The sequence below is a fragment of the Canis lupus genome, chromosome 1 (genome assembly GCF_048164855.1).
Source record: "Canis lupus baileyi chromosome 1, mCanLup2.hap1, whole genome shotgun sequence".
In the NCBI taxonomy this organism is placed as follows: Eukaryota; Metazoa; Chordata; class Mammalia; order Carnivora; family Canidae; genus Canis; species Canis lupus.
The window spans coordinates 100,760,413-100,787,050 of record NC_132838.1 but is presented as its reverse complement, the minus strand read 5'-3'; the positions used below and the strand labels follow the sequence as shown (position 1 = coordinate 100,787,050).

General features: G+C 46.0%; 1 protein-coding gene and 1 long non-coding RNA gene across 16 annotated transcripts in view; one reads left to right on the top strand and one right to left on the bottom strand.

Moving 5' to 3' along the window:
• Positions 1-2,645: 2,645 nt before the first annotated feature.
• Positions 2,646-26,638, top strand: part of ZNF274 (zinc finger protein 274) — a 30,708-nt gene continuing 6,715 nt past the window's right edge. For 2 of the 12 annotated variants that reach the window (XR_012010593.1, XR_012010320.1), the window contains exons 1-8: positions 2,646-3,079; positions 3,566-3,635; positions 4,383-4,509; positions 5,276-5,371; positions 18,587-19,069; positions 22,220-22,320; positions 23,441-23,588; positions 25,687-26,519. Coding sequence is in view for 8 of the 12 variants with exons in the window: in XM_072777638.1 (XP_072633739.1) it covers positions 3,603-3,635; positions 4,383-4,509; positions 5,276-5,371; positions 18,587-19,069; positions 22,220-22,320; positions 23,441-23,588; positions 24,040-24,941 (1,890 nt within the window). In the remaining 4 variants the exon portion in view is untranslated. Of the gene's footprint in view, positions 3,080-3,565; positions 3,636-4,214; positions 4,510-5,275; positions 5,372-15,662; positions 16,852-18,586; positions 19,070-22,219; positions 22,321-23,440; positions 23,589-24,039; positions 25,379-25,686; positions 26,520-26,638 lie in introns of those variants that run through there. The other 10 variants (XR_012010970.1, XR_012010768.1, XM_072778225.1 and 7 more) reach the window with 10 other exon arrangements.
• On the bottom strand, positions 10,602-16,430 carry LOC140630701 (uncharacterized). Of its 4 annotated transcripts, XR_012028474.1 has the most exons (5): positions 15,955-16,428; positions 14,782-15,800; positions 13,067-13,192; positions 12,072-12,190; positions 10,602-10,738 (listed from the first exon to the last, which is right to left on the bottom strand). It is a non-coding gene; the product is annotated as an uncharacterized lncRNA (long non-coding RNA). The 4 variants fall into 4 exon arrangements; XR_012028466.1 differs by having other exon boundaries at positions 12,072-13,192; positions 15,955-16,430; XR_012028430.1 differs by lacking the exon at positions 13,067-13,192 and having other exon boundaries at positions 12,072-12,168; positions 15,955-16,427.

Sequence of the window (26,638 nt, the reverse complement as noted above, 5' to 3'; positions counted from 1 at the left end):
GAATAAATCTTCAATAATACACGTACTGAAAATCACCTTTGAACCAAAATCATGTTTTTATCCCATACCATGTAAACAGAATAAATAACTGAAAGAACTTCCAAGGGGGCTTGCTCCCCTAAGTTGTTAAAATCCTCCATCAAACTTGATGGTGAACCACTGCAAGCTTCCCCAGTTACATCCAAAACAAAGCAATAATAACATGACAAATTAATGTGGCTCTGTTGCACTACCTAGGGCTATGTAATATCAATTTTTTAAAGTCAAGATATGGAAAAGGAAGAAGTGAAAGTACTTATGGAATGGGGTAGTGTTTTATCCACACAATTTTTATAGCTATGAAAAATTCAAGGAAATACTGTTAGAATGAAAGACATCGGCATGGTCTCTTAGTAAATACGAATCAAAATCAAGCCTGTCTAAATAAAACAAATTAGATGAACAATGTGCAGCCTGCAGGTGGATGCTCTCCACAGTGACCATAAAGATTAACAACTCCTGGAACAAGTTTAGCAGGCAGTGTGCAAGATGACCCAAAGGGAGGAATAGGGCTGCTAAAACCTGCTAGGAGGGCAGGTTGAATGAATAAATAAAATCTAAATAAATAAATAAATAAATAAATAAATAAATAAATAAATAAAACCTGCTAGGAAACCCCAAGAGGAGAGTACAGCAGGTCCTGGGCCTAAGAATGTTAGGAAAGCCCCAAGAACATTGGAGCCTGGGGCCTGAGGAAAACAAGACCACAGTAGGCCCTGGGACCTGAGGAAGATGAGAGAAGCCCAGATACTGGACTCTGAGGAAGATAAGATTCTTAGTCCTTGCTCCCAAGAAAGAAGAGAACACAATGGGCAGAAATAAGCACACACCTGATCCTGGCCAGCGACAGACTTCTTTCATTTCCTAGACACCAGCCCCTTGGCTCACAGAAGAGGACACTGAGTAGAGGATCCTACCCATTCCACTACTTCTCCCTGACAGAGTCTTTGCTTACCGGAACTTGAGTCAGGTTCCCCGAACACTCTTCCTAACAGGGCCCATCCATGAACTTCCTCCTAGAATCCAGGTTTGTTGTTGTTGCTGTTGTTGTTGTTTTAAGATTTTATTTATTCATGAGAGACACACGGAGAGAGGCAGAGGGAGAAATAGGCTCCATGCAGGAAGCCTGACGTGGGACTTGATCCTGGATCTCCAGGATCATGCCCTAGGCTGAAGGAGGCGCTAAACCGCTGAGCCACAGGGCTGCCCCTAGAATCCAGTTTTAGCAAGAATCCTGTCAGTTTAACAAGACTTCTCTACCTTGAAATCTGATAAAAATTCTCATCCCCACTGTTGTCCTCAGGTGTTATCTGACCACCCTGGCCTGCCTTCAGCAAAAATCTTATTAGGTTGGTTCAGCGAGAAGCCCCCAGACTATGTAATTTTCTAGCAACCAACACCCTCCCACACACACTCCAACTTGCTTCTTAGCTATAAATTCCCACTTGATCTTGTATTTAGAACTGAGCTCAGGTCTACACTGGAGCGTCTCTACTTGCAGCAACATTTTTGGGAGTAAAATCTCTCCAAATCTTCCACTGTTTAACTTCTTTGTAGCTCTGGTTTTGACAATCCACCCCCCACCCTCCTGCTTATGATGACGTTTTGGAATATAAGTGAGGTTTGGTGGGGTGAGGTCTGGGGCTGACGACCAAGCACGATTTCTTAAGACGTCTTTGGTACAAAATGGTGGTTTTATTAAAGCATGGGCAGGAATTGCTGCTGGCCTGGGGCCTGTGAAGAGTGGCTGATTAAATACCTGGAGTTGGGAGGGGTTTGGGGATAGCTTCATCTCTGAGGAATTTTGGAAGCAAGGTTTCCAGGACCTTGAGGGGGTTTAGCTATTGTTGGGAAAAGGTCATTTATTACCAGCTAATAAAACCTTCAAATGTTTATCGGTGGGCCATGTGCTTGGAGGATGACTGCCAACACGTTATTTTGGGGGTTTAGAGATAAAGGAAATTTCTGAATGAGTTTTTATATGTTAAAGTACACTTACAGAATCCTGGGGTTCAGGCTAAGATTGCCTTCTGCCCTTAGTAAAGTACAAACATCCAGGCAGTTGAGTCCCTAGAGGAATGTTTCTCTGCTTGTTTCAAGGACTTGTCAATTATGCCGGCGGGGGCTTGTCCTTTGTCAGGTAGTCTAGGGCACAATTAACCCTGCTTTTCTTCCCACACCTTGAGTGAACACCTAGGCCTGGGCCCTCTCCCCTACTCCCCTCCCCAGACACAGAATCCCGCCGTTTTCACGTTCCCAGCAGGCCTCACCCCCAATCCTCTCAAAACCCAGGGCTGATCTTAGACCCGCCTCCGGCACACTTCCTGCCCTCCCCAACCCCGCCCCCTCCGTTCAGACACAGATCCACATTCAGCACCGCCCCCACTCTCTTCCGTCCATCCTCTCAGTGCCTCTTCCCAGAACTTCAGTGGACTTTAGCTCCACCCCCACACTACCCTCCCGTCCCTCCTCCCCCAGCTTGGCGGGACATTAGCTCCGCCCCCTAGACGCTTCCTGCCCGCCTTGTTCCCGCCCCTCCTTCCTCCACATTGGGTAGGAGTAGCAGTTAGCCCCAACCTTCTACGCTTCCGGGCCCTGCCCGCTCTTCCTCCTCCGCGCTGGGACGTAGTAAACCTTCTCGCCAACACCCCACCCAGCTGTAATCAACTTCCGGCCTACCCCCTTCTGCGCTCCTTCCCTACCCAACTTCCGGTTCGTCCCACGAGTGGTCGCCCTCGTGGCGGTGCACGACTCGGTCCTGGCCTGGGCCACTGACTGGAAAAGTGTTGATACACCGCGACGTAGTGTATCCGACTCGAGCCCTCCCCCAACCCAGCTGGACCACCGAAGGTCGCCAGCTAAGGCCCTCTTCTGGGCAGCCCGGTCTTCGCGGGCCATCCGAGATGGCCCTCCAAGATGGCCGCCGCCAGGGAGAGGTCGAGCGGGTATGCCGTAGGGGTGGCTGGGAGTTGTAGTCCGGGCCGACGCGCTGACGCATTTCGCCGCGGGCCGACGGTCGCCATTGTGCGCCGCGCGCTGGGTGAGTGTGGCGCGAAATCTGCTCCCGTCGGGGGCTGTGCGGATCCATCGCGGAGGCACTCTTCGGGGTGTGCAGCCCCAGTCTCCTCTCGGCCAAGCTCAGTAGCCGGAGGCCGGTCTTGCCTGCTGTCTTCCCGCCGCGGGGCCGGAAGGGGCGGTGTGGTCGGGGACTCGGGGCCCACAGGGAAAACAACCCCCTCCGGGCGTGGGGCTTAAATCGGGCTTACCTGTAGCGGGCGCGTGCGGACTGGACAGGGAAGTAACTCCCTCCAGGTGAGAAAGCTGTGAGGACGGCCTTCTCTCCAGTAGGGGGAAACCTGCCCTCCAGGTGTCGGGGAGGAGGGGGAGACGAACCTTTCAGTGCGTTTTTCTAGGTTGGGGGTGGACTTGTCAGTTCACTTTGGTCGGGTCGCTGCTGGGTAAAGGAGGGGTTGCCCCTCTGCGTAGCCCTCACACTCCTCCTGCCTCCCAAATTCAACCTTCTCAGGACTGCCTCCTCCCACGAGATACGTCGAGAAGGAGGTATGGCCTCCGGGCTTCCGACAGCCTGGTTCCATGTGAGTAGAGGCTTCTTTGAGTTTCTGAATCTACCCCTGGATTTGGGGGTGGGGGTGGCCGGATGATAGTGAGATGTCACCTTCCCTCGAGATGTCTTCAGGCCCCGAGCATTTTGGGGAGGATTGAGAGACTGGCTGGGAATGAGAGACCCTGCTGGACAGATGAATCTCAGGTTGCTTAGCTTTCCAAAGGAATGGTTAGAATACAGGTCAGGTTCTGGGGGATTCTGATTTATCCTTTATATAGAGGATAGGCATTGATAGGTTTAATCAGGGAGTAGGCTCATATTTAGATTTCAGTAGCTACTTTGGCATCAAAGCTAAAGGGGAAGTGAGCTCAGTCATTAAGATAAAACAGGAGGATGGGTCCTTGACATGTGAAGGAAGTAGAGGCAGCACAGGCAGTGGGGTGGGGGCTGAACGGTTGAGTGTGATGATTCAGCTTACAGGGAATTCTTTAGGAGGTATAACCACTGATACCAGTATTGGAATCCCCAAGTTAATAAACGGAGAGGTCTTCAGAGAAGGAAGAGCCCTGTCTGGCCTCATGTGTTGTCCTCCTTGCTGTGACCTGAACAGGGTCAGGCTTGGGTTTGCTCAGTTTCAGACAAACGCAGGAACACGTGAGACACCTGGAATGCTCGGGTCATCTTGTAGACTGTGCCTTCATGTGCTGGGTCAGCCTTCCCCCTCCTGTCAGTGTAGGTGACGACAGACCATGGCTGAACAGAAACCTGTGGGTTTTAGGAACCAGTGACCTTTGAAGATGTGATCCTGGGTTTTACTTCAGAGGAATGGGGACTACTGGACCTCCAACAGAAGTCCCTGTACAGGGAGGTGATGCTGGAAAACTACAGGAACCTGGTCTCAGTGGGTAAGGATGGCCTCCATGTCAATAAAGATCTGCGCTTTGCAGCACGAATGTGGTGCCTCTGAAGTGTGTGTCTGCTTGGGCTCAGATTGCAAGGATGAGAGTGAAATTGTAAAGGCTCCAGAGCTTGAGGGAAAAGGCTTTAATTTGTACCTGGAGGGAAAGGTAACTTTATGTGACTTCTGAAGCCACCTAGTCCACCCCCCACAGTCCTTGAATCCTATGGAGGTAGGTCTGTCACGGATGTTTTCAGACAGTAGTGGATGCTCATTTATGTAACAAGAATTCCATAGTATGTGGGGTCGGTGTCCCAAGAATTCAGGAGTGTCACTGAAGACTGATCCCTTCCATTTCTTTGTGATTAGTATGAACTTTTCCACTCTTAGGTTAGTGGCTGCATGGCTGTGGCACCCAGCATCATGTTTGTATTCAAGGCAGAAAGAAGGGAGGGGGCAGCTTTGGCTAGTTCTCTTTTCACACCTACCATATTTAGCAAGAAAGAAAAGTCCCTAAGGCCCCCAGCTGACATATTTTTCTTTGTACCTTGTTGGCCAGAACTGGATCCCATTGCTGGCCAGCCACTTTTAGTGGCAGGGGAGTCCAGGGATGCAAATAGTTGATAAAGGGAATGGATTGAGTTATCATCACTGACATAGACCAGAAGTCATGCCCTTGCAGGGAATAATTCAGGGACAGCATGTGCCACAGCAGGAACACATTTTCTCCGGAACACAGACCCCCCAAGCCCTGTCTCTTTTCCCTTGGGCAGAACATCAGCTTTCCAAGCCAGATGTGGTATCTCAGTTAGAGGAGGAGGAAGCGCTCTGGTCCGTGGAGAGAGGAATTCCTCAAGACACTTTTTCAGGTGAGAACCAGGCCCACAGGAGTCCTGGCAGGGATGGGCTGTTTAAGATAGGGACTGGTGTCTTAGAAGAAAAGATGGGACAGGGGAAAACACCAGATGGGGTGTAGCTGCAGACATGCTGAAACTGTTTTCCTCTGGTCTGAGTCAGGGGTACCTCTTGGTTGAATATGAATTTGTTGCAGCTGGCAGGTTGGCTGTAGGGTCTCCATCTGTTCTACTGCTCTTCTTTCATGTAATCCACCAGTATCTGGCTTGGTATGTCTGTCCAGACTTCTTTATAGATGTTTATATGTATGTATATGAGTATGTTTATGACTTGGGGGTGTTACACTCAATACAAATAGGCCTGTTTCATTCATTCTAATAGATACTGTGTAATTCACGTTTGATCTTTCCTCTTGATGGTTGTTCAAGTTGTTGAAGAAAACTTTGTTGCATATTTTTTTTTGCACATTTCATTTGGGTTTTTTGTAGGTAGAATTTCTTGAACTAGAACTTCAGAATCAACCAAGATAGAATCTAAAAATATGGTAGCAACAGATTGCTTTCTAGAATCCTTTAAAATATATGTAGGTGCTCAATTACATGAGAGCTCCTTTTCTGCTTCATTGCCAGCAATTTATAACGATCTTTTTAAGATTTGCGGATCTGATAGTATGTTCAGTGTAGTTCACGTTTTCTTCATGAAGTTTTCTTCATGAACATATATTTTTATGTTACGTTTATATTTTTTCTTGTATGAGTTCATATATTTTCCTTTTTTTTTTCTGTCGGTTTTTGTCTTTTTGGGTGGGTTATTTTGCTGAGAACTCTGCATTCGTTATGAGTATTGATAATGTCTCAGACCAACAGTTACCATCTGCCTTTAAATTTAGTCTCCATAAGGAAGTTTTATGATTCAGGTATTTTTCCCTAACAAAATTTTTTATTCCTATTCATATCATAGTGGCAGATTTTATACTTTCTTGTATTCCTGTATTTTTTTGTTTAATTGCTGCACTTATCTGGAGTTTGTGTATATGGCATGGAGCATAAATTCTTTCAGCACATTTTCTGATTAGATTCTTCCACTTATCATAGACTAAATTCCCACAGTCCTCATTGGATGCAGGGCTCCATCTTGGTCCCTTCTGCTTCATTGATCTCAGTCTGAGTAAACACCATATTGCTGTACATATGGTAGTTTTATAACAAACCTGGATAAATGGGAGTTCCTCTCATTATTTAAAAAAAAAATTCTTAGCTGCTCTCAACCACCTGGTTTGCCAGATGAACACTTAGCATCAGCTTGTCAGGGGTTCATTGAGAAAATCCTGTTATAATGATTGGATTTAGAATTCCTTGATGCAGAATTGGTTCGTCTAGTTTAACAAGTGTGCAAAGAAATCTGCTCACCTCACTGCCTCACTCAGGCCTTTTGAGTGTTGTTGGGCTTTCACTGTGGTTGCAGTTAATCTTCTCAGGTTAATCTTTGCAATCTCACGTAGTTGGTCCAGATGAGACTGTCAGGTTGCTAAATTCTCTTAAAGTTGTCTTATTAGGTTCTCATTAATTTTCTTAGTGCAGCCATTTTACCAGCAAGTATAAAGGAGGAGGCAGCTGTATTATTATTATTATTATTTTACTTCTTTTGCTTAATTACATAATGACATCACATCTAGTACTTTGAAAACACTGAAACTGAGAGTGTGAAGAGTGAATGTCTGACTTAAATAGTACAGTTTCTTGGCTTTGCCGAGCATGATCCTGGACTCTTCTTTGATTCAAATAAGTTTTATTTGGGTAAAGAAATAGTCCTCTAGCTCTTTTGATAAATGAAAAATCAGTAATAGCCCTAGGTTTCCCTCATTATCTTCCCAAAGTGATCCTCACAATTATCTCCTTCAAACAGTTAACACAGTGACTTAATAAATGTAGAAGTGCCCTTGTTGTAACATGCTGCTGGCATCCACTAATACATCAGTATTCATAAATTAGGTTGGGGAGGTGAGTGGATTTTTTAATTATTTTTATCAACTTTTATATCAGGTATTCTGAGTTTGTAAAGAAAACTTTGGATACTCTTTCTTCCCTTTGTTCTTTGCGTTCTAATGCAAGTGACTTTGGAACTACCTGCTCTGGCAGTATGCAACTATGAAATCTGCACCTGGTCCCCCATCTTTGGTGATGATTTTCTGCTTGCCACAACATAGACTGGCATTTATGTGACTCTCTGCCCCACTTTTCTAGACTCAGTTTGATGGCTCAGCATTAGTGTTTTTTTCTTTTCCGTATTCAGATTCATTACTTTCATTCCCTACGTTGAAAACCTTTCCAACCATTAGCACAGGTCACTAAACTGTACCTCACTGGGAAGGTCCCCAGCAACACAAGCACTTTGTATCCACCCACTGTGGTATCTTCCCTGGTGTTTCCCCTTGATCCAGCCTCCGAAAGTCCTTTCCTGTGGTGGTGGCTCTGGTTGTGGCAGGTCTGTGTCTCACCCTACCTGGAGCTCAAGCCCCAAGTTCCTGTGTTGGCAGACCCTCCAGTCTATTGATGATCTAGTAGTTCCCTGAACCTAGCTGCCATGTGGGATTTGGGGCACCTGTGATTCTGCACATCCTAGGAGAACTGGCTTATTAACAGGTGACAGGAGATTCTGAGATGATGTCCCAGAGCAAGAGACCATGTGCAGGGAGGCTTATCAGGACACTTTATTACCTATGCCTGAGGTAATAGGTGCTGGACTCTGCTCTGTCACAGAGTCCTTTTTTATAGGTTTTCCCTCCACTGCCTCCCTTTACACCTCACAAATACTTGTGGAAGTCCTGGTGTCCCCTGTAGTACATTAAGCACTTTGGTAATAAACCAAAGACCTAACATAATCCCTGCCTCTGTGGACCTTGTAGTCTAATAAATTATGGCTTCTACAAACAAGTTCCCCAGATATCTGTAAACAGATAAATAGTGGTAAGCACTGAGAAGAAAAAGGACATGATGTAAAGTGGGAGGTAGTGGGGAATTACTCTAGAGGAGCTGGTTGGGGGGCACTGCAGGGGTGAAATTTTAAGCCAATTCCCAAAGAAAAAGAATTCTACAGACATGTAAGAGTGGTAGTAAAGAGAGCTTCCAAGTACAGAGACAACATCTGGCATGACCATGAACATGGAACAGCTTGGCACATTCAGGAATCCATCCCTGAATGGGCTGGGAGGAGGTGATTGAGGTATACTGACATGTAGGCTAGGTTTGGCAGTGCACATGTGGCCTCCACTTTGAGGAGAGTTTTGATTTTTATCAGGCAGGTGTGTGATGTGGCGTTTCAAGTACAATTCAGGTGCTTTTGAGCCATATTGGGGCACAGATGGAAGCAGGCTTGGAGCTGTGGTAGGTAGCATCTAGGGAGGAGGTGATGACACCTGGCCTGAGTAGCAGAGGGGTTGGGGAGAAACTGGCATGGGCTTATCCCAATTTATAGGTGGATTCATTGGGGCCAGGTGAGTAATGGGAAGAAAGTGACCAAGAATCCTTCACAGGTAAAGGCTTCAGGGATTTCCTAGGACTATTTATAATGTATGTGTTTGCCACATAAGTTCTTTTTGTATCAACATCTAGTTTAAAAAGAGAATAAGTAAATAAATAAAAAGAGAATAAAGGAGAAAAATTATTACTCCTGAATTTTTGTCTTTAGTCAGTGACATGAGGAAATCTGGTAAAGGCATAAACTTTTGAAGGGTAGAAATGGAGGTTTTGTTTGGTTTTACTCAGTTGAAGTAATTTTTAGAATTACGTGAATAGTACAAAGAACTCCCTTATAGCTTTCACCTAGATTCAATAGTCTGTGGTACTGTCCCATGTCTTGACTGGTTCTGTTAATGACTTGTGAATGAGAAGGAACTTAGAGATGTTTAAGTAGAGGTTTGTGAAGCCAGTGGAATGCACCTCTCTGGACTCCAAAAGGAGGTCCCAGTGGGGCATAGAAACTTGGGAATGACAAGTGTTTGGAATGGCATGCTTTATTACTATTAGATTAGAGCATCATCTCCAGCAGTGGTCTCTTTGCCATCACTGGTGTAGTGGTGCCTCTCCCCAATGCAAGGGACTGGGTTTAAGTGGAAAGTTGTCTTTCTGAGGCAACTCGTTTTGTATGGCTGGCTCTTCAGCTCCCTCTGACAGCAAAAATGCAGCACAGATATTGGCTGCCATTGAAGGTATACTGAGTAATAAGCACATAAGACATGGCCATCTTTAAGGTGGCACTGACTTGGGAAAACAGATACTTGATGGCATTCAGATCTTTAGCTGTAACTCTGTCCTTTCAAGAAAGTTCTGCCATATATGTGGTTTGGGTGGAAAACTTGACATAAGCTAAATTTAATCCATAGAAAAGCAATGGAGTAAAGACACTATATTTAAAGTCATGAATATAGGAAAGCCTGCAGGATATTTAATTCTTGACTTGTCAAGGAAGACACAGGAGAGATGAGCCCTACAAATATGAATGTAGCAACACTCAACTTAGTGTGAACTTTAGCAGAGAAAAATAACCTCTATAAGGAGACTGTTTTGGGGAGGAAGACAAGGAAATCCTTTTCTAGATTTCACCCTTTGTGTAGCCTGAGAGGACTCACATAGGCTACAAAGCAAACATGTAGTAGGTGTAGGAAATCAGTTGTTTTATACAAAGGGTAATTCATTCAAGAACAGTGTGTTCAAGAACACACTCCATAAATGTGTTCAGTGTGAGGAAGCCTACTGTCAGTTCAACCTTTAACTAAGGGAAGGCTCACATGGGAGATAAACATGGAAAGACCATAAATGGAGAAAGTTCTCATGACTTTTTTTGACCTGAGAATTCAAACAGGGAAGAATATCATCATAGCGGGAAAGGCTTCTGGCCTGATTCACTCTGGCTTGTAAAAGCTCATACTGGACACACACAGAAAACTCCTAAAACCAGTTGTATTAAATGTGGGAAAGTTGCATGCATAGCTCTCTTACTCAGCACCACAACAGTCATACTGGAAAGCACCTGAGAATGTCATCAGTGTTAGGCTTCAGGAGGCATAGAACATGCTGGCAAGAAGCCCTTCAGTAGGAGTCCTCATTGTACTCAGGATCAGAGGACTCATATGAAAGCACTCCCTCAGTGTATTCTGTGCAGGCAAATCAGCCTTAGTTCCCACCTTACGTGACAGAACAACAAGCCAAAAATCAAACTGGAGAGAACTACACTGAAGAGTGAAAATGAAATGTCTCATCCTATTTTTATACCAGATAATCATACAGAAGGCAAACTCTGAATAAAACTGGTGACATAAGTATACAAGTATAGTAAAAGAGGTCTTGTTTTTTCCAACTTGTTCTGTTATCTGAGCTGAACACCTAGAACAAATATTAAACAACATGAGAACAGTCTTTATTTCAGTGTCCCATATAAGGTTCCCATTACTAAGACAATGACTCAATCTCTAGCTCAGGAAACTTGGGTGAATAAATGTTTGAAGCAACTAAAAAACAAGAAGACCTCTTCAAAGAGGAGACTTTGAAGACAAGATCAGGCTTTGAGGTGAGAGGGTGGGAAAAGGACGATAAGGGGGAAATCTTGAGATACATAATGCAATTAAGAACTCTTAAACGTTCACATCCTAGGGAGTGGGCCAGAAGTTTAGAATCATGAGTGATTATCAAAACATTTGACAAGAATCTAGCCTAGCAGGATGTGGCCACATACCATGCAACCTTTATTGAAGAATACATTCTCTGTCACCTTTCATATATTTACTCTTTTGGACCCATGTAATCTTGATTCTTTTATCTGGAAACCACTCTGCTTGGTGTCTAGATGTAATCCCCAGGGTAATTTCAAGGCCTGAAGATGCTTTTTAATTGAATAAGGAAAATAGGGGCAATTTGGCTGATTTGGTAGGAGGAGCAGTAACTCTTGATCTTGGGGTCTTGAGTTCAAACCCCATGTTGGGTGTAGAGATTGTTTAAATAAAAACTTAAAAAAAAAAAAAAGGAAAACAAACATTTGATTCCAAAAGTTCTACGGAAAAAAGGGAAGATAAATACAGCTCAAATAAAAGAACCAGAAATGGAGAAGAAAAAAGGAACCCAAGAGCTAATGTTCCAGAAGGAGAAAATACAAAATCAACTTTGATTAAATAGAGGGAAAATAAAAGACAAGTTAAAAAAACTACACAGGGAAACAGCAGTCACACATTCAGCAATACATGTAGTTTTCATTATAGTACTTTGTACAGTAATGAGCCGGCTGTATGTACTGATATGGAAGTCTCCAGGATATGCATATTTATTAAATATATCGTTTAAGATGTATGAAGATATGCAAATGCACATAATATCAATGCCTTTTTTTTTAATATTACAAACACAAATGTGTCAGTTATCACTGAATGTAGAAGCTTACAGGCTGAGATGGCCTCCTGAGAAAGAAACTAGACGGAAGAGTAATTTTCCATTTTTAGAAGTGTTGCCCATAACCATGCTGATAAAATGGAAACTGCTATCTCCTGTTGTGTTACCAGTTCATGACACAATACAGATGCCTCAGTAATTACTTGTTGAGTTTAGGAATGAACAAACGATAAAATGGAAAGATTTCTGGAAAAGTTATGGTTGTCAAAATTGGTCACAGGAAAAGTACTAAAATTAACCCTTTTAAAAATAAAGTGGCCAGCTGCCTATTACTGACCTGGGCAGTGAATATTTTCCAACTTCTTGTTAAAAGAAAATTCCTGTGGTACATGAGCAGTTCAGTGGCAAAACACAGGCTGGAATGCTGACAAATTCTGCAAAGTATACACAGCATTACTAAAGTGCAAAATGAGAAAAACATTAAAAACGAGATATTTGTAGCTTATTATTATATATCAACCACTTTAAAACTTCTCCTCTGAAATAGTTTTTAAGAGTTCATCAGTATGACAAATTACAAAATAATATGGAGACTAACAGCTTTGGCTTATACCAGGAATAACGAATTTAACATAGAAAAGATTGTTAATAGGTTCTTGAAATGGGATCTAAGAATAATTTAAGAAATGATTGTTAAGGAATCAATTGTTAAGGAGTTTCTATTTGAAAAAATTCTAAGTGGGATGTAGAGTAAATAGAAGCAATGCCCCCTTCCCCGCTTTTTTATCGTTAGTTTCAGAGGTAGAGTGTTATGACTTCTTTTTTGAGGGCTTATAAAGGCTAGAAGTGTATAAAGTCCCTTTAAGTCCTGCTATCATTCTAGCCAGCAGCTTCTAGAGAAATGTTGATGTAGCCATTCTACCAGTGGAAGCAGAAATGCAAGTCTCTGACCTGGCTGGTCTAGGAGTACAAACTGGGAGTCCTCTTACTGGTGGCCTGCACTGCCAGCTACTGCTCAAGCTCTCCAGGGGAAGAAGGGAACTTTGTAGCAATAGCAATCCTCCCACACAATTAAAATGATAGGGAGATTTCTTAATTTGACAGAAATAGGGGAAAATCCAGACTGACAGCTAAAACTCAAGTCACTCTGAAGCTGTGTTGAGTCAACAAATACTGCTTGAGAGCCTGCCAAAGTGCCACATACTGTTACAGGGATGGGTCACAGTGTTGAAAAGGATATAGTCAGGCCCCTGTCTCATTGGGCCTACATTGTTCCAGAGCAGCCACTAGCATGTGGCTGACTACATTTAAACGGACTAAAATGAACTTAACTAGTTCAGTTCCTTAGTTGAATTGGCCATCTTTCAGATGATCATTGGTCTCCTGCAGCTAAAGGCTACTATGTTGGACATTGTAGATCTAGAACATTTCCGTAAATGAGCATTCCATTGGCCAGTGCTATAGAGAAGGTAGAGAGTGATAATTAATGAAGCAAATACTTTGAAGTGGCAATGACCTGAAGAAAAAAATGAAACAATGGAATATGCTAGAGGGGAGTGACAAGGGTGGGCAATACTAGTTTAGAACTGGGCAGGAAGGCAGTTCTGAGGAGGTGATAAACTTTGGTTCAAGAGCTGGATGGTGAAGGGATACCAGGTAAAGATGTTAGGAAAGACTACCAGGCAGGGGTGTGGCCAGTGCAAATACCTGTAGACAAGGCACACTGGCACATTTAAGGAATAGTAAGATAGCAGCTGTGAGAAGCACCCTTTGATATAAAGGATATAAAGGAGCAGAGTTTGGACCCCAGCTGCTCTGTTCCCCATTGTGGCCTGGGCAGGGCTTCTAGGCTCTCAGCATGGATTTCCTTTGTGTGAAGGATGGACGCTACTGCTTAGTGGGACTGTGGTGTGTAAAGCCCAGGTCTTGGGGGGCCTTCAAGTAACTCTTGTTGCTCAGAGACTTTAATGTAAAGATGATCAACACCTTTGGCAGATCCTCCTTTGGGCCTGGCTTTAGGAATTCGAATGCACAAGACCCAGTTGACATCCTCAGCAGGTCAGTGGGGTAAACAAACTAAACAAACTTAGAAGGTGATGCTATAGGGTGCCCAGCTGAGCTGAAGAGTGATGGGAAGAGGAGAAAGGGTGAAGAGCTGAGGGCATTCTGGACAAGGAGAAAGAGGAACAGGGGAGTGTACACAGGGATAGGGGGAGCTGAGATAAGCATTCTTCCTGGCTTTGGCCTCCAACAAGATCATGAAAGGTCACTGTTAATTAGTCACTGTTGAATTTATGGGCTGACAGCCCTAGTATAGCTGGCTAGTTATGGAATTCTGAGCACTGAGAGATGGCTTATCCTGGAAGGGATGCAGCAGAGACATGAGAGGAACTGTAAGAGGAGGAAGAAACAGCAGCTCCCATCAGCCTTTCTTTTTTACATCCTATATCTAATCAGAGGAAACTAAGGTCCAGAGGATTAAGCCCCTAGTCCAAAGGCTTGGTGAATTTGTTTAACAACCCACTGAATAGATAGTTGGCAGGTGAGGGGACTAAACTGATCAAATCCCCACCCTAGATCATTCAGTTGGTGGATTGAAAACCAGTACTTAGGGATGCCTGAGTGGCTTAGCAGTTGAGCATCTGCCTTCAGCTCAGGATGTGATCCTGGAATCCCCGGATCCAGTCCCACATCGGGCTTCCTGCATGGAGCCTGCTTCTCCCTCTGCCTCTGTCTCTGCCTCTGTCTCTCTGTGGGTCTCTCATGAATAAATAAATAAATCTTAAAAAAAGAAAAGAAAATCAGTACTTAGAGCTGCAGTTGATAGAGATCATTTTGTGTAGCTCCACACAGATGAGTGGATCAGTCAGTCCCAGCTACGCTCCAGTGAGCTGAAGATCAATTCTGACTCTGCCAGCTGGAAAACTTGCTTTCACTTTGTGAAGTGGGGTGACTACTTCCAGTAGGAAAGAATACTTTAGAGGGCTTGGGGGATGGTCCAAAGGATGAAAGATTTAGAAGTCAACACTGCCTAGAATGACACTTACCCACTGGCTTCCAGGCTTGTGGCTCATCTCATTTTTTGCATAGTACCCAGTAGGTGCTTTACAATAACCCTGCAGAATGTGTTGTCCTGAAGGGCTGCTACAGCAGGGAGAACCAGGCTGCAGATCCACTGAGCGCGCTCAGCACCACAAGGATCAGCAGGGTTCCCAACATCCAAACCTATAGAGGCTTTAAAACTTAAGATGGTAAGAGTTAACATTTTTGAATGAGCGTTCAGTTCAGGATTTTGAGAAATTTCCCTGGTGCCCTCAAGGATAAGAGGAAGAACAAAATACCTGATCAGGATTAAAGGAGAAATAATGGGATGGATTAGAATAAAAAGAACCTACAGTTAATTTTCTTAAGAGATAAAGTACTAAGTAATACCTGTGATTAACAAGGAGTAAAAAACAAGTTTTAGAAATTAGCTGGAAAGCATTGTGGAGCATGATACATTTTTTAGGTGTCATGCATTATTGCTCAAAATGGCGCCTGTGGCCCAGCAAGGAGCCGCTAGGGAGCGCTAACTACCCCCTAGCACCCCAATATCCCACATCGGGCACTTTTCAAGGTCCAAGGGAATCTGGGAAATTGCCATCTCTGGCTTCCTGAGTTACTCTCACGGAAATTTCGAGCTCTGAGAGCTCCAATAAAAAAGGAATACATACTTTGCTTTCAAATCAAGAATTTGGAGGTAAATGAACCCCCAGAAGTCCTAAGGAACAGGAAGGGAATTACATGCTAACGACAACAGCAGATATAAACGAGTTGGGAAGGGCAAGCCCCCAAATGAAATTAATACGAAAGTTTAGGGGAAAAGGTCGGCAATGGGAGATCAACGCTGTAAATTTTATCAAAGAAGAAAGTCACTTTAAACCTAGGAAAAGGGACGCCTGGGTGGCTCTGCGGTTGAGCGTCTGCCTTTGACACGGCATGGTTCTGAATCCCGGGATCAAGTCCCACATCGGGCTTCCCTGCTTGGAGCCTGCTTCACCCTCTGCCTCCCATGAATAAATAAAATCTAAAAAAAAAAAAAAAAAAAAAAACTAGGAAAGGAATACAAGATGAAAAGCGCGGCCCCGGGCGTGTTTGGCAACCCCGAGCGCCCAGGGCCCGTCCGGGGCGGCGGGCGGCCCCACCCAGCGCGGCCGACTCCTGACCCCGAGCTGACTCACTTCTCGGATAGCGCGCCAGCGACTTACAGCCCCAGTGAGGTCGGTGAAACCGGTAAACCGAGGAAACCACCGACGAGCCAAGGTTTGTAGTCAGGAAGTTGGGAGGGGGAGGGGGAAAACCCCACGGGAACAAAGGAAGGATTGCAAATCGGAGGCTCGAAGATTGTCTAGGAATCGGGTGAATCGCTGCCTCAGGGGGAAGCGACCGCGCTTTCCCCCGCCCCGCGCTCGCCCAAAGGGAAAAAACTTGCAGATCCGCAAGGTGGGTGTAGAAGTTCCAGCTGCGTCCGCGCCGCCCCAGGGCGCGTCCGCTGTCGCAGGGAATCGGGGGATAGGGAACGAGAGCGGAAGAGGCCGGAGCCCAGGGTTCAGCGGTTAGCCAAGGGGCCCGCCATCCGGGCAGGGCTCGGGCAGGCTGCGGGCCGGACCTATAGCCCCAACATGGCGGCCCCGGAAATCGGCGCGGAGGCTCCTGGGAGTTGTAGTGTGACGGTGCCCAGCGCGTGACGCACTTCTGGACCCGGACGGAAGTTGCGGCCTGCGCTTTTCCGGGCTAGGGGATCGGGGCGTGGCTGTGGGGGCTTGGCCGTTGTCGCCCCGTTTTCCCAGCGTGGGGGGATGGGGACTAGGGTTCGCTTCAGTTTCCCGAACGCGAGCGGAAGCGTGTGCTTGTGGCTGTGGCCTCCGCCGGAGCAGCCTCCCCGGCATCGCCGCGTTCTGGGGGCGGAGCCGCTGAGCACCGCTTCAAAAGGCGCGCGGCAGCCGATTTGAGTCCGAGGAAGGATGGTCACCGAGGAAGGAAAACATTGGCGCGATGCACGCAGGCCGCCGATGCTCTTCGTGTCTTTCCGAGTTGGTTTTGTTTTTATATAACACAGCTGCAGTGACTCCACACCGGTAATTTTTCGCCTCGCTTTTTTTCCTTCACGTGACGGAAGCTTTTCTCTGTTGTAACAGCCACAGCCAAAGCAGTGCTCTTAATGCTTACCTGTGAATCTTGCACGATTTTCTTGAGTCATGTTTTAACATCAGCAGATGTGGGTCGTGGAAAAAAGACCACACGAAGGAGAACAGGCAGGGGCTGTCGTGGGAGCCCACTGGAGCGAGGGAAATGGGGAGTCGGAGGAGGGCCTCCCTGGAGGTTATTGACTTGCAGGGGTAAAAAAGACAAACAGGTCCTGGGTTTGTTGCCACAGAGGTTTCAGGGTCGGAGTTCTGCTGTCCACGTGGTCTGCTTTGTCTCCAAGTAGTCATTCCCTTGGTGTTTGTACATCTGTGTTCCTCTTCAAAAAGCTCCCTGACCACGAGTAGATGAATCTGGTGAGAGTCTTCTGGGCATTTCCCTGGGCAGTCGTTGCTAAGGCTTTGAGTCCATGCTGTAAATTCCCTTCTAGGTAGACTTGTGCTAATCATGTGTATTCAAAACAGCCAGAGTAGGAGGGCACCTTTGCTCTTGACATCAATTCTGCCATTTCTGTTTTTATAAAGCAACGTAAATCAAATTGGAAGTGAGCCATTATGACCTGTGGTTTACAATTTTCCTCTTTGCTTTTTTAAAGCTTTTAACTCATTTAGTCAATTAGCATTTCTTCTTGGAGTTGTAGAGAACTTTCTTGTTTCCTATTGGTTTGTGTCCCCTCCTTGGTATTTCCGGGCCATGCTAGAGTTGTGTTAAGCAGCTGCTCTTGTAAACCCTGTGCCAAGACACAGAGCCCCTGACTTTCCCAGTCATTGTTTTGGCTCCCATGAAGGCAGGATCAGGTTCTATTCCATGTGCATGGCTGTAGACCTATACAGCCTCAGAGGTCTCTACTTAATCCTCCTTGTTTCTCATATTTCTCTTCACCTTATAATGAAATATAATTTACATTCTGTAAAGTTTACTTTTTGAGAGTGTACAGTTCATTGGTTTTTATTATATTTACACTGTTATGTAGCTATCATTACAATCTAATTTCAGAACATTGTCATCACTCTAAAAAAAAAAAAAAAACACTGAACAACACTCCCCAATTACCTCAATTCTCTATCTCCTCAAAACCACTACTCTGTCTCTATGTTGGTCTGTTTTGGACATTTCATGTAATGAAATCATACTATAGGTAGCCTTTGGTGTTTGGCTTCTTGCACTCAGTATAACGTTGACAAGATTTATCTATACTGTAGCATGCATCAGTACTTCATTCCCTTTTTACTGCCAAATAATACTCCATAGTATGGGTAGACCATATTTTCTTTATCCACCCTTCATTTGATGGACAGTTGAGTTGTTTCCCTTTTTGGCTGTTAGGAATAATGCTGCTATGAACATTCCTGTACAAGTTTTTGTGTTGACATTTATTTTTATTTCTCTTGGGTGTATGCCTAGATTTCCTGGGTTGTAATGTAAGTCTGTGTTTAACTTTTTGAGGAGCTGCCAGACTGTTTTGCAAAATGGTGCAGCGTTCTATATTCCCACAAACAGCAGTCTTTCCACATCATCACCAGCAGTTATGTATCTTTGATAATAGCCATCCTAGTCAATATGAGGTAGTATATCAGTGGTTTTGATTTACACTTCCCCAGTGGCAAATAATGTTGATCATCTTTATATGCTTGTTGGCATGTGTCTGGCTGTGCTGTTGACTTACAGAGTATCCTGCAACCCAGTTGGACCCTCATTTGGATCCTCTTCCTGCTGGTAATCCCCTGATGAAGATCGAAGTCGTTGAAGTCCTCACACTGAACCAAGAGGTAGCCCGTCCCCGAAACGCCCAGATACGGGCCCTCTATGCTGAAGATGAGGGCCTGAGCCTAGATGTGCCTGGGGAGCCCACTCAGCAGCTAGGCAAGCATCCAGGTGACCCCGAGGCTGCACGCCAGAGGTTCCGGGGCTTTTCCTTCGAGGAGGTGGCAGGGCCCAGAGAGGCCCTAGCCCGGCTGCGGGAGCTGTGCCGCCAGTGGTTGCAGCCAGAGGCGCACTCCAAGGAGCAGATGCTGGAGCTCCTGGTGCTAGAGCAGTTCCTAGGCGCACTGCCCAGAAAGCTCCGGATGTGGGTGGAGTCGCAGCACCCAGTGGACTGCCAAGAGGCAGTGGCCCTGGTGGAGGATGTAACCTGGATATCTGAGGAGGAAGGTAAGTGCAATGGAAGGGTGGAGAGAGGCAGTTCTGTGGGGGCAGCTTGGAGGATGAGGGAGCTCAGTTCAGAAAGACCTCAGGCTTTCTGGGAGCAGTCGGAGAAAGGTCACGCTCTCTCCATGTAGGCCAGGGTCTGCCTCCTGAACATGATCTTGAGTCAGTGCTTTAGATGCTTCCTTGCTGAAGTACCTAGTGCCTCTAAGTCAAGGGATCTGATTCAAGAATGGTGTTATCCCTGGACCTATCTATGGAAATGGAAAGTCTCAGACCCCTCTTCACAGCTACTGAAACCTTTGGGTCGGACCTAGGACTACATTCTAACCAGCCCTCCCCAGGCTTCTGATAAAAGCTTACAGTTAAATTCTTTGTTTTCATCCCTTTCAGATCTCTGCTGCACTACAAGCTAATCAAAAGTGTTCTTTTAGTCACTTAAGCATATTCTCAGAATGCATTGGTTTTTTTTAAGATATGCCTGATATTTTAAGATTTTTTTAGGTAATTTCTACACTGCCCGCACATGAGTTTCAGACTTTTCAACCTCAGGATAAAGAGTCACATGTTCTACCAACTAAACCAGCCAGGTGCCCCTGCCAGAGTGCCTTCCAATGTTGTGCAATTGGTGGGGGTTGTAGATAAAGTGGTGACCAAGAAAGGACTCAGGCTCATGAGTTCAACAAGACTTAGGTCCAGCAGGAAGGATAGCAATTTGACGAACAGATATGCCTGTGACAATAGTGGGGATGAGAAAAACTCAAAGGTGCTGGCGGGGCTCCTGGAGGTAAGTTGCTGTAGCTAACATCTGGTGTGGAGTTAACTTAGAAGTGGACAGGAAGGGGGCATGTAAGTGGCTTGATTTCTGATCAGGTCATGAGATCCAGCTGCATGGCAGCTTCCTGCTTAGCAGGGAATCTGCTTCTGTCTCTCTCCATCACCCTCTATCCTCCTCTCCGCCCCCACTGTGTGTGTGCACATGTGCGTTCTCTCTCTCTCTCTCTCTCAAATAAGTAAATCTTTAAAAAAAAAAGAGAGAAGTGGGCAGGAAGGATGTGCCAAGCAGAGGACTATCACCTATGAAGGCCCAAAGTGGGAGCAATAACAGTATACTCCAAAATTGGAGACAAATTGGGTAAATCTGTAGTACAAGGGAGCAGGGTCAGGGCTGATGGGGCCTTTGAAGGGATTTTCATGTCCTAAAGCAATGAGAAGTATAAAGCAGTGGGAACCAATCCATGAGCTCTCCCTAGAGACATATGGCTTGGTCTGATTGAGCTCTAAAGATGTACCAGGTTGCAGCTTGCTTTGGATGGTGAACGGTGAACAAGCTCAAAATGAGAAGCAGATTGGCCACCTAGAGCTGTTACTATGTCCTTCAAGAGGTGTAGTGGCTAGGGCAGGAGTGACAGTGGTGGGGAGCTGAGATAGGAGCAAATATGTAGGGTGCATTTGGAGGTGAGATTGCATGAAACTTGATTTCTGTCGGGCTGAATTTCATGGAGCACGGACACTGCTTTCTTGCTTACCTGAATATGTAATCTCACACAGTCAAAGTGACTATAGATGCAGTTAATTAAATCGAGAATTTTGAGATGGGGAGATTATCCTGCATTATTTGGGTGGGCCCAGTGTAATCACAAGGGTACCTATAAAAAGTCAGGCATGAAATTTAGGGGCAGAGAAGATAGGTGACCCCCAAAGCGGCGGTGACATGAGAAAGGGCCAGGAGTCATTCTAGGTGGCCTCTAGAAACTGGGAAAGGTAAGGAATATATTTTTCCCTAGAACCTCCAAAAGGAGGGTAGCCCTCCCAACACCTTGATTTTATTAGCCCAGTGAGGCTGGTGTCAAGATTTCTGATCTCCGTAATCATAAGAAAGCTAATTTGCATTATTTTTAGTCACTGTTGTGGCAATTTGTTAAGGCAGCAATAGGAAACTGATAGAGATGCCAAGGGGACAGTCTTGGAGCTCATAAGACAAAAGCCAGTTTGTCTGTTATTTCATATCTTGGGGGTGAATGAAATCAATATCACAGAGGATGGTGGAAAGAGGCCTTCCAGAGAACTCTTAAGAATTCTGCATTTGTGATCAGCAAGTTAGTTGGGACTCTTGGTTGTGAATGCCAGGGGAGAATTTACTGAAAAAGGCCCAGGGCAGTCTATTAACTTCAGGCATGACTGGACCCAGGACTCCTGTAGTGTCCTCAGGACTCATCCTCTCTATGATATTTCTGCTGGCCTCTGTTAGCTTTACTCACTAAGGCAAGCTGTCTTCATGTGGGGCCTCACTGCACAGAATTTCTCTTTCCTTAATGTTCCAACAAAAGCCTCTTTGGCTCTGATTGTCTAGCAGTAGCCCCCATCTTCATCCATGATCCAATCATTATGGCCGGGAGGAAGGGGCAGCCTGGCGGGTTAGCCTGGGTCACATCATGTGTTCCTCTTGAGAGTGGGGGTGGAGTCATTATAGAAGCCCATGGACCAGCTGGGGACAGATGAAGAGAGTCAGACATGAAGGAGCTGTGGTTGAAAGGGGTCTTAAGATCAGGCAGAGGTGTTTTCTAAGATGGAGGAAACTTGATAAAACAATTGTCAAGATAGGTGTGTTACAAGAATAGATCTGGTCCTGGGAGTCAGAGGATGTCCTATGGAAAAAATGAGAAAGAGGAAGAGGGTAGAGTACTCAGAGGCCAGAAATGGGGTCTTTGTTGCTGCTGCTGCTGCTGCTGCTGCTGCTGCTGCTGCTGCTGCTTCTTCTTCTTCTTCTTCTTCTTCTTCTTCTTCTTCTTCTTCTTCCTTTCATTAAAAAAAATTTTTTGGAGGGGGAGGGGGTTCTTTGCTTCTGAGGTCAGGTGTGAGGCCAGCTGCTAAGGTGAATGGGGAGATGAGGCAGCTGCTTCAGGGGAGGGACTGAGTCCAGAACAGTCCTTGGAGGGAGAGAAAGTGAGATCAGGGGCTCAGCAGTGGGGACATTAGTGCTCTATATCACATTGGGTGATGCATCCTGAGCTATCCAGGTGTGGGGATTTGGGCATGGGCTGTGAAGAGGAGCCAGAATGGGGATCTGAGCTGGTAGGGGAAAAGGCTGGAGCACAGATGCCCTCACAGTAGCACCGCACCCAGCTGATCCCCTGTGCTGATGTCTCTTCCCAGCATCACCCTCCCAGGGCCCCACCAGCTCTCTCCAGACCACAACTCCTCAGGAAGAGAAGGAAGAGAACATGACCACCTGGCCAGTGAAGGCACTGCCTGAGGTGAGTGGGGAGTGGTACCATTTCCTTCTCTGGTCATAGTATCCCCTGTGAGGTGACAACTCTTCTCCCCAACCGCCACCCCCACCCCAGGCCGGCAGCCCGCCACAGGCCAGGCCTTTCAGAGTTTCTGAGCAGGAAGGCCTTGCTATCACCATGGGGACCAAGGAAGGGGACAGCAATAGGAAATCCAGAAACTTGAAGGCAGAAGGGAGAGGCCAAGTGTTTATGGGTGTTTGGGACCACGTCTGGATCTGGGTGAGAACAAGACAGCCCTCGTCCTTCAGAAATGCATATTTAGGTGTTTATAACAGAAACAATGTCTGGGATTTGCCTCAAAATATCTCAGATCCAGGGCATAGATGAAACAGCACTGTCCCTGCCTTATCAACTATTGAGGTTCAGAGAATGTGATTGAGTGATGGTATGTGTGGCATTGGTCCCAACTCTCTGCTGTAAGTGGCTCCTAACTGGCTTAAGCATAAGGTGAACTTATTGGCTCTCACATGAGTGGTCTGGGGTAGGCTTCAGGCAAGGCTATATTCAGGGGCTTCCAGGAGATAAGAGAGAGGAATGCTCTGGTCCTGGTCTAGTGGCTCTGCTTTCTCCCATTCCTTCTCAAGCAGGCTCTGCCCTTCCTAGATCAGGCAGAGTGCCATGGGGAGGCCTCTTCCTCCTAGAGTTCTGGCCAGCTCCCCAGAAAAGACTGATCTCGGTGCAGCCTTTGGCTACCTCACCCCCAGGCAGCCCCAGTTCACAAAGGCAGGGGCTGGTTCCACCACATGTAGAGGCACTATTACCAGAAGAAAGGGGTGTGCCTAGTGGTGGGGCTTGTTTGAAGGGCAGTCTTCTAAGGGAAGTTGCAGGGAAAGGGTAAACTGCAGATAGGGTTAGGTAGAGTGGGGGCAGTTTGCTTACGGCATTTGTAGCTCTTAGTGAAGCAAGGACTCTGCCTCCAACCTGGGCCCCAGACTTTGATTTTGTAAGAAGGTACCCATTGGGCATCTTATGGCGCAAGTCATGGTTCTAAGCAAACCCCAGAGCAGGGGTATCGTCAGCACAGCAGTTGAGAGACCCTGGTAGTCCTCTTTCTGTTCCTGTCATTGACCCTTCTGCTGAGCAGACACAGAATGTGGCATTGCAGGAACCAGTGACCTTCCTGGATGTGGCTGTGGACTTCAGCAAGGAAGAATGGGGGCTACTGGACCCCATGCAGAGAACTGAGTACCATGACGTGATGCTGGAAACCTTTGGACACCTGGTCTCCGTGGGTAAGTGCCCATGCTGACCACTACACCCTTTTGGGACTGGGAGCACCAGAGGCCCTGAGTTGGGGCTTGTGCCTTTTCTGGGCCCAGTGTGAGAACTAGGCATGCCCTCAAGAATTCCTTGCACCATCCATGCCTTCAGTTGGCCCTGTGGAGCTGGAGGGGTGGGCATTGTGTGGATAGCAGCAGCCTCAGGTCCAGCGAAGGACTGACTTGCTGCCCACCTTGAAGGCATAAGAGGAGTTGGAGAGCCCGGACAGTGCTCCCAGTTCTAGCCCCATACCCAATTGCCAAGCTCAGTGTTCCTCTCTTTGCTGCTTCACTGGTTTTTGCTGTTCCCCCAGGTTGTACGACTGTATTGGGGTGGGGGGGCAGCTTTTGAGTTCTTGATTATGTCATATTATCAGCCCTTTTAGCACTTTCTACAGTATCTGGATCTTTTGGGTTCTTTCAGGGTGGGAGACTACACTGGAAAGTAAAGAGTTAACTCCAAAGTCTGACGTTCCTGAGAAGGAACCAGCCCATGACCTGAAATTGGAAGAATTCTCAAGGGATGACACCAGGTCCCCTACCTCAAGAGATGTCTTACAGGGTGAGGCCCCGGAAGTCTTGGACACAGCACAGAGGCAGGTGGGGCCAACTCAGGAAGAAACCCTCCCTCAGAAAAGTCCCCAATCCCAGGCAAACACTAGCCTTGTCACAAGCCATATTTCACTCCAAAAAACTCTCCCTAGAAAACACTTGCGCAAGCGTGGCTCACGGGTTAAGAAGGTGACACGTGGTCCATGTGTAAAAATTCATCAGAAGGGCCACAAAGGAGAAAAAGCCAGGGAAAATACTAGTTGTGGGAGAGCCTTCAACCGGAGCACTCAGCAGATTACATTCACAAGAATCCACAAAGGGAGCCAAGTTTGCCGATGCAGTGAATGTGGCAAAACTTTCCGGAACCCAAGATACTTCTCTGTACATAAAAAAATTCACACAGGAGAGAAGCCTTATGTGTGTCAGGACTGTGGGAAAGCATTTGTTCAGAGCTCCTCCCTCACACAGCATCAGAGAGTTCACACTGGAGAGAGACCATTTGAGTGTCATGAGTGCGGGCGGACTTTCAATGACCGCTCGGCCATCTCCCAGCACCTGCGGACTCACACTGGAGCCAAGCCCTACCAGTGTCAGGACTGCGGGAAAGCCTTCCGCCAGAGCTCCCATCTTATTAGGCACCAGAGAACGCACACTGGGGAGCGCCCCTACATGTGCAACAAATGTGGAAAGGCCTTCACGCAGAGCTCCCACCTCATTGGGCATCAGAAGACACACGGTGGGGTGAAATACAAGAAGAAACAACCTACCTCATAGCCCTCCAGCTGAGCCGGTTGAAGAACATTGCCTTTTCAGCCTTATCCTGCAAACTGCAAAGTAACCTGAATGGGCCTGGTTGGCATTCAGAACTGAATGTGAAAAGCAGCATTGAGTGATGATGTTCTGAAGACCAAAGGACAACCAGGGATAACACCCTGCACATGAGGAAATAAAACTGCTGGGGGGTTGTTGCTAATGAACATAGGTTGGAAAAATATTTAATTTTTCACTCACTTGATTTGCTGTTATAATTTGTTTGCTCATTTGGTCATTAAAAATGATACTAGTGAAACCTGAAAAATGCTTTTAATATAAATTTAAAAAGCCAGGTACCAAAAAGTCTGTGCACTGATATATTTGTGGTAAAGTATTTATGCATATGGTCTAGGACTAAAAAAGAACAAGGATAAATAAACTGTATTTCTGTGATAGAATCTGTGTGTTTTTCCCACCTATTAAATATCTTTTCATTAATAATTTGATATTCAAAGTAAGCAGCATTAAGACAAAATGGAGATTGTCAGCTCAGATCTAGATGACTCTGTTAAAGGCTGCAGTCCTTCTAGTCCAAGATTCCAAATGAGTTAGGATGAGTGTGTCATTCTCATCCTTAGAACATCATCAACATGTGGGGAATGTTAGGTTCAGGGAATGGGAATCTCAAGCAACCATTGGAGGTCTAGAGGGAAGTGTGGGAACTTCCCAGGAATGTTCATTCGATTCATTTCTACTTTTTCTACAGGACTCCTTCAATGGAAGGAACTACCCTGGCTGGATGCTCATCACCAAGTTAAGCAGCAGGAGACTGGCAGTGTTATTAGCACATGTGTCTGATGCCCATATTTCACATTTTACATGACAGGACAGATTAAAATCCTTTCTCCAGGTCATATAGTCTATAACTTGCAACCCATCCCATCCCTTGCTCTACAACTCCACCTCTGTTTTCTTGAGTTGTGCATAATATTTCAAAACATGTTCTAAAATTCTGGGTCAGATATTGAACTTAGGCACATCACATATTGGTTGAGTGCTGCTGTGCATGCCTCTTAAGAGTCCTTGGGTTCATGCTGACAAGGGTGAGGCACAGTCATGGCTTCTGGAGTGAGTATGTCTTGTTCCTTTCTTGACAGGAGTGAATAGCCCCTGGAGACCGACAAGGGGAGCCAGGAGGACATGTGCCTAGAGAATGGTGATGGCACACCAGCTGTCCTGTTGTTCTTCATGCATTAGGCACAGGGCTCATGGCTGCTATATCACATTTAAACCTCTTCATATGTTAGCTTCTTTGAGAAAGTTAACATCTAGGGGCTTAAAGAACTTGCCAGGGCCTGCTGCCTTCCCACTACACAGTTGGAGATCTTTCCAGGACAGACAGAGCAGTTTTCAGTGGAGAACATCAGCAGTTCCTTTTCCAAGTCCTGATGATGTAAGGATGTTTGTTTACCTTGGGAGTGACCTCACCATGATGCCCAGTGCCCACTGGTGAAAGTCATAGCCATGCCCTCAAATGAGGTCAATTTATCCTGAAATGACATACACTGACTTATTGCCAGAAGATGGTCACTGAAAGAGGTGAGCAGTACTGCTTTCACATCTGTGGTTGTTTCAAATACATTCTTTACCATTCCTCCATTCCTAGAATCAGGTTGGGCTTCTGACTGCTTCCATCCGTAGGGTGGGCAGAAGTTATG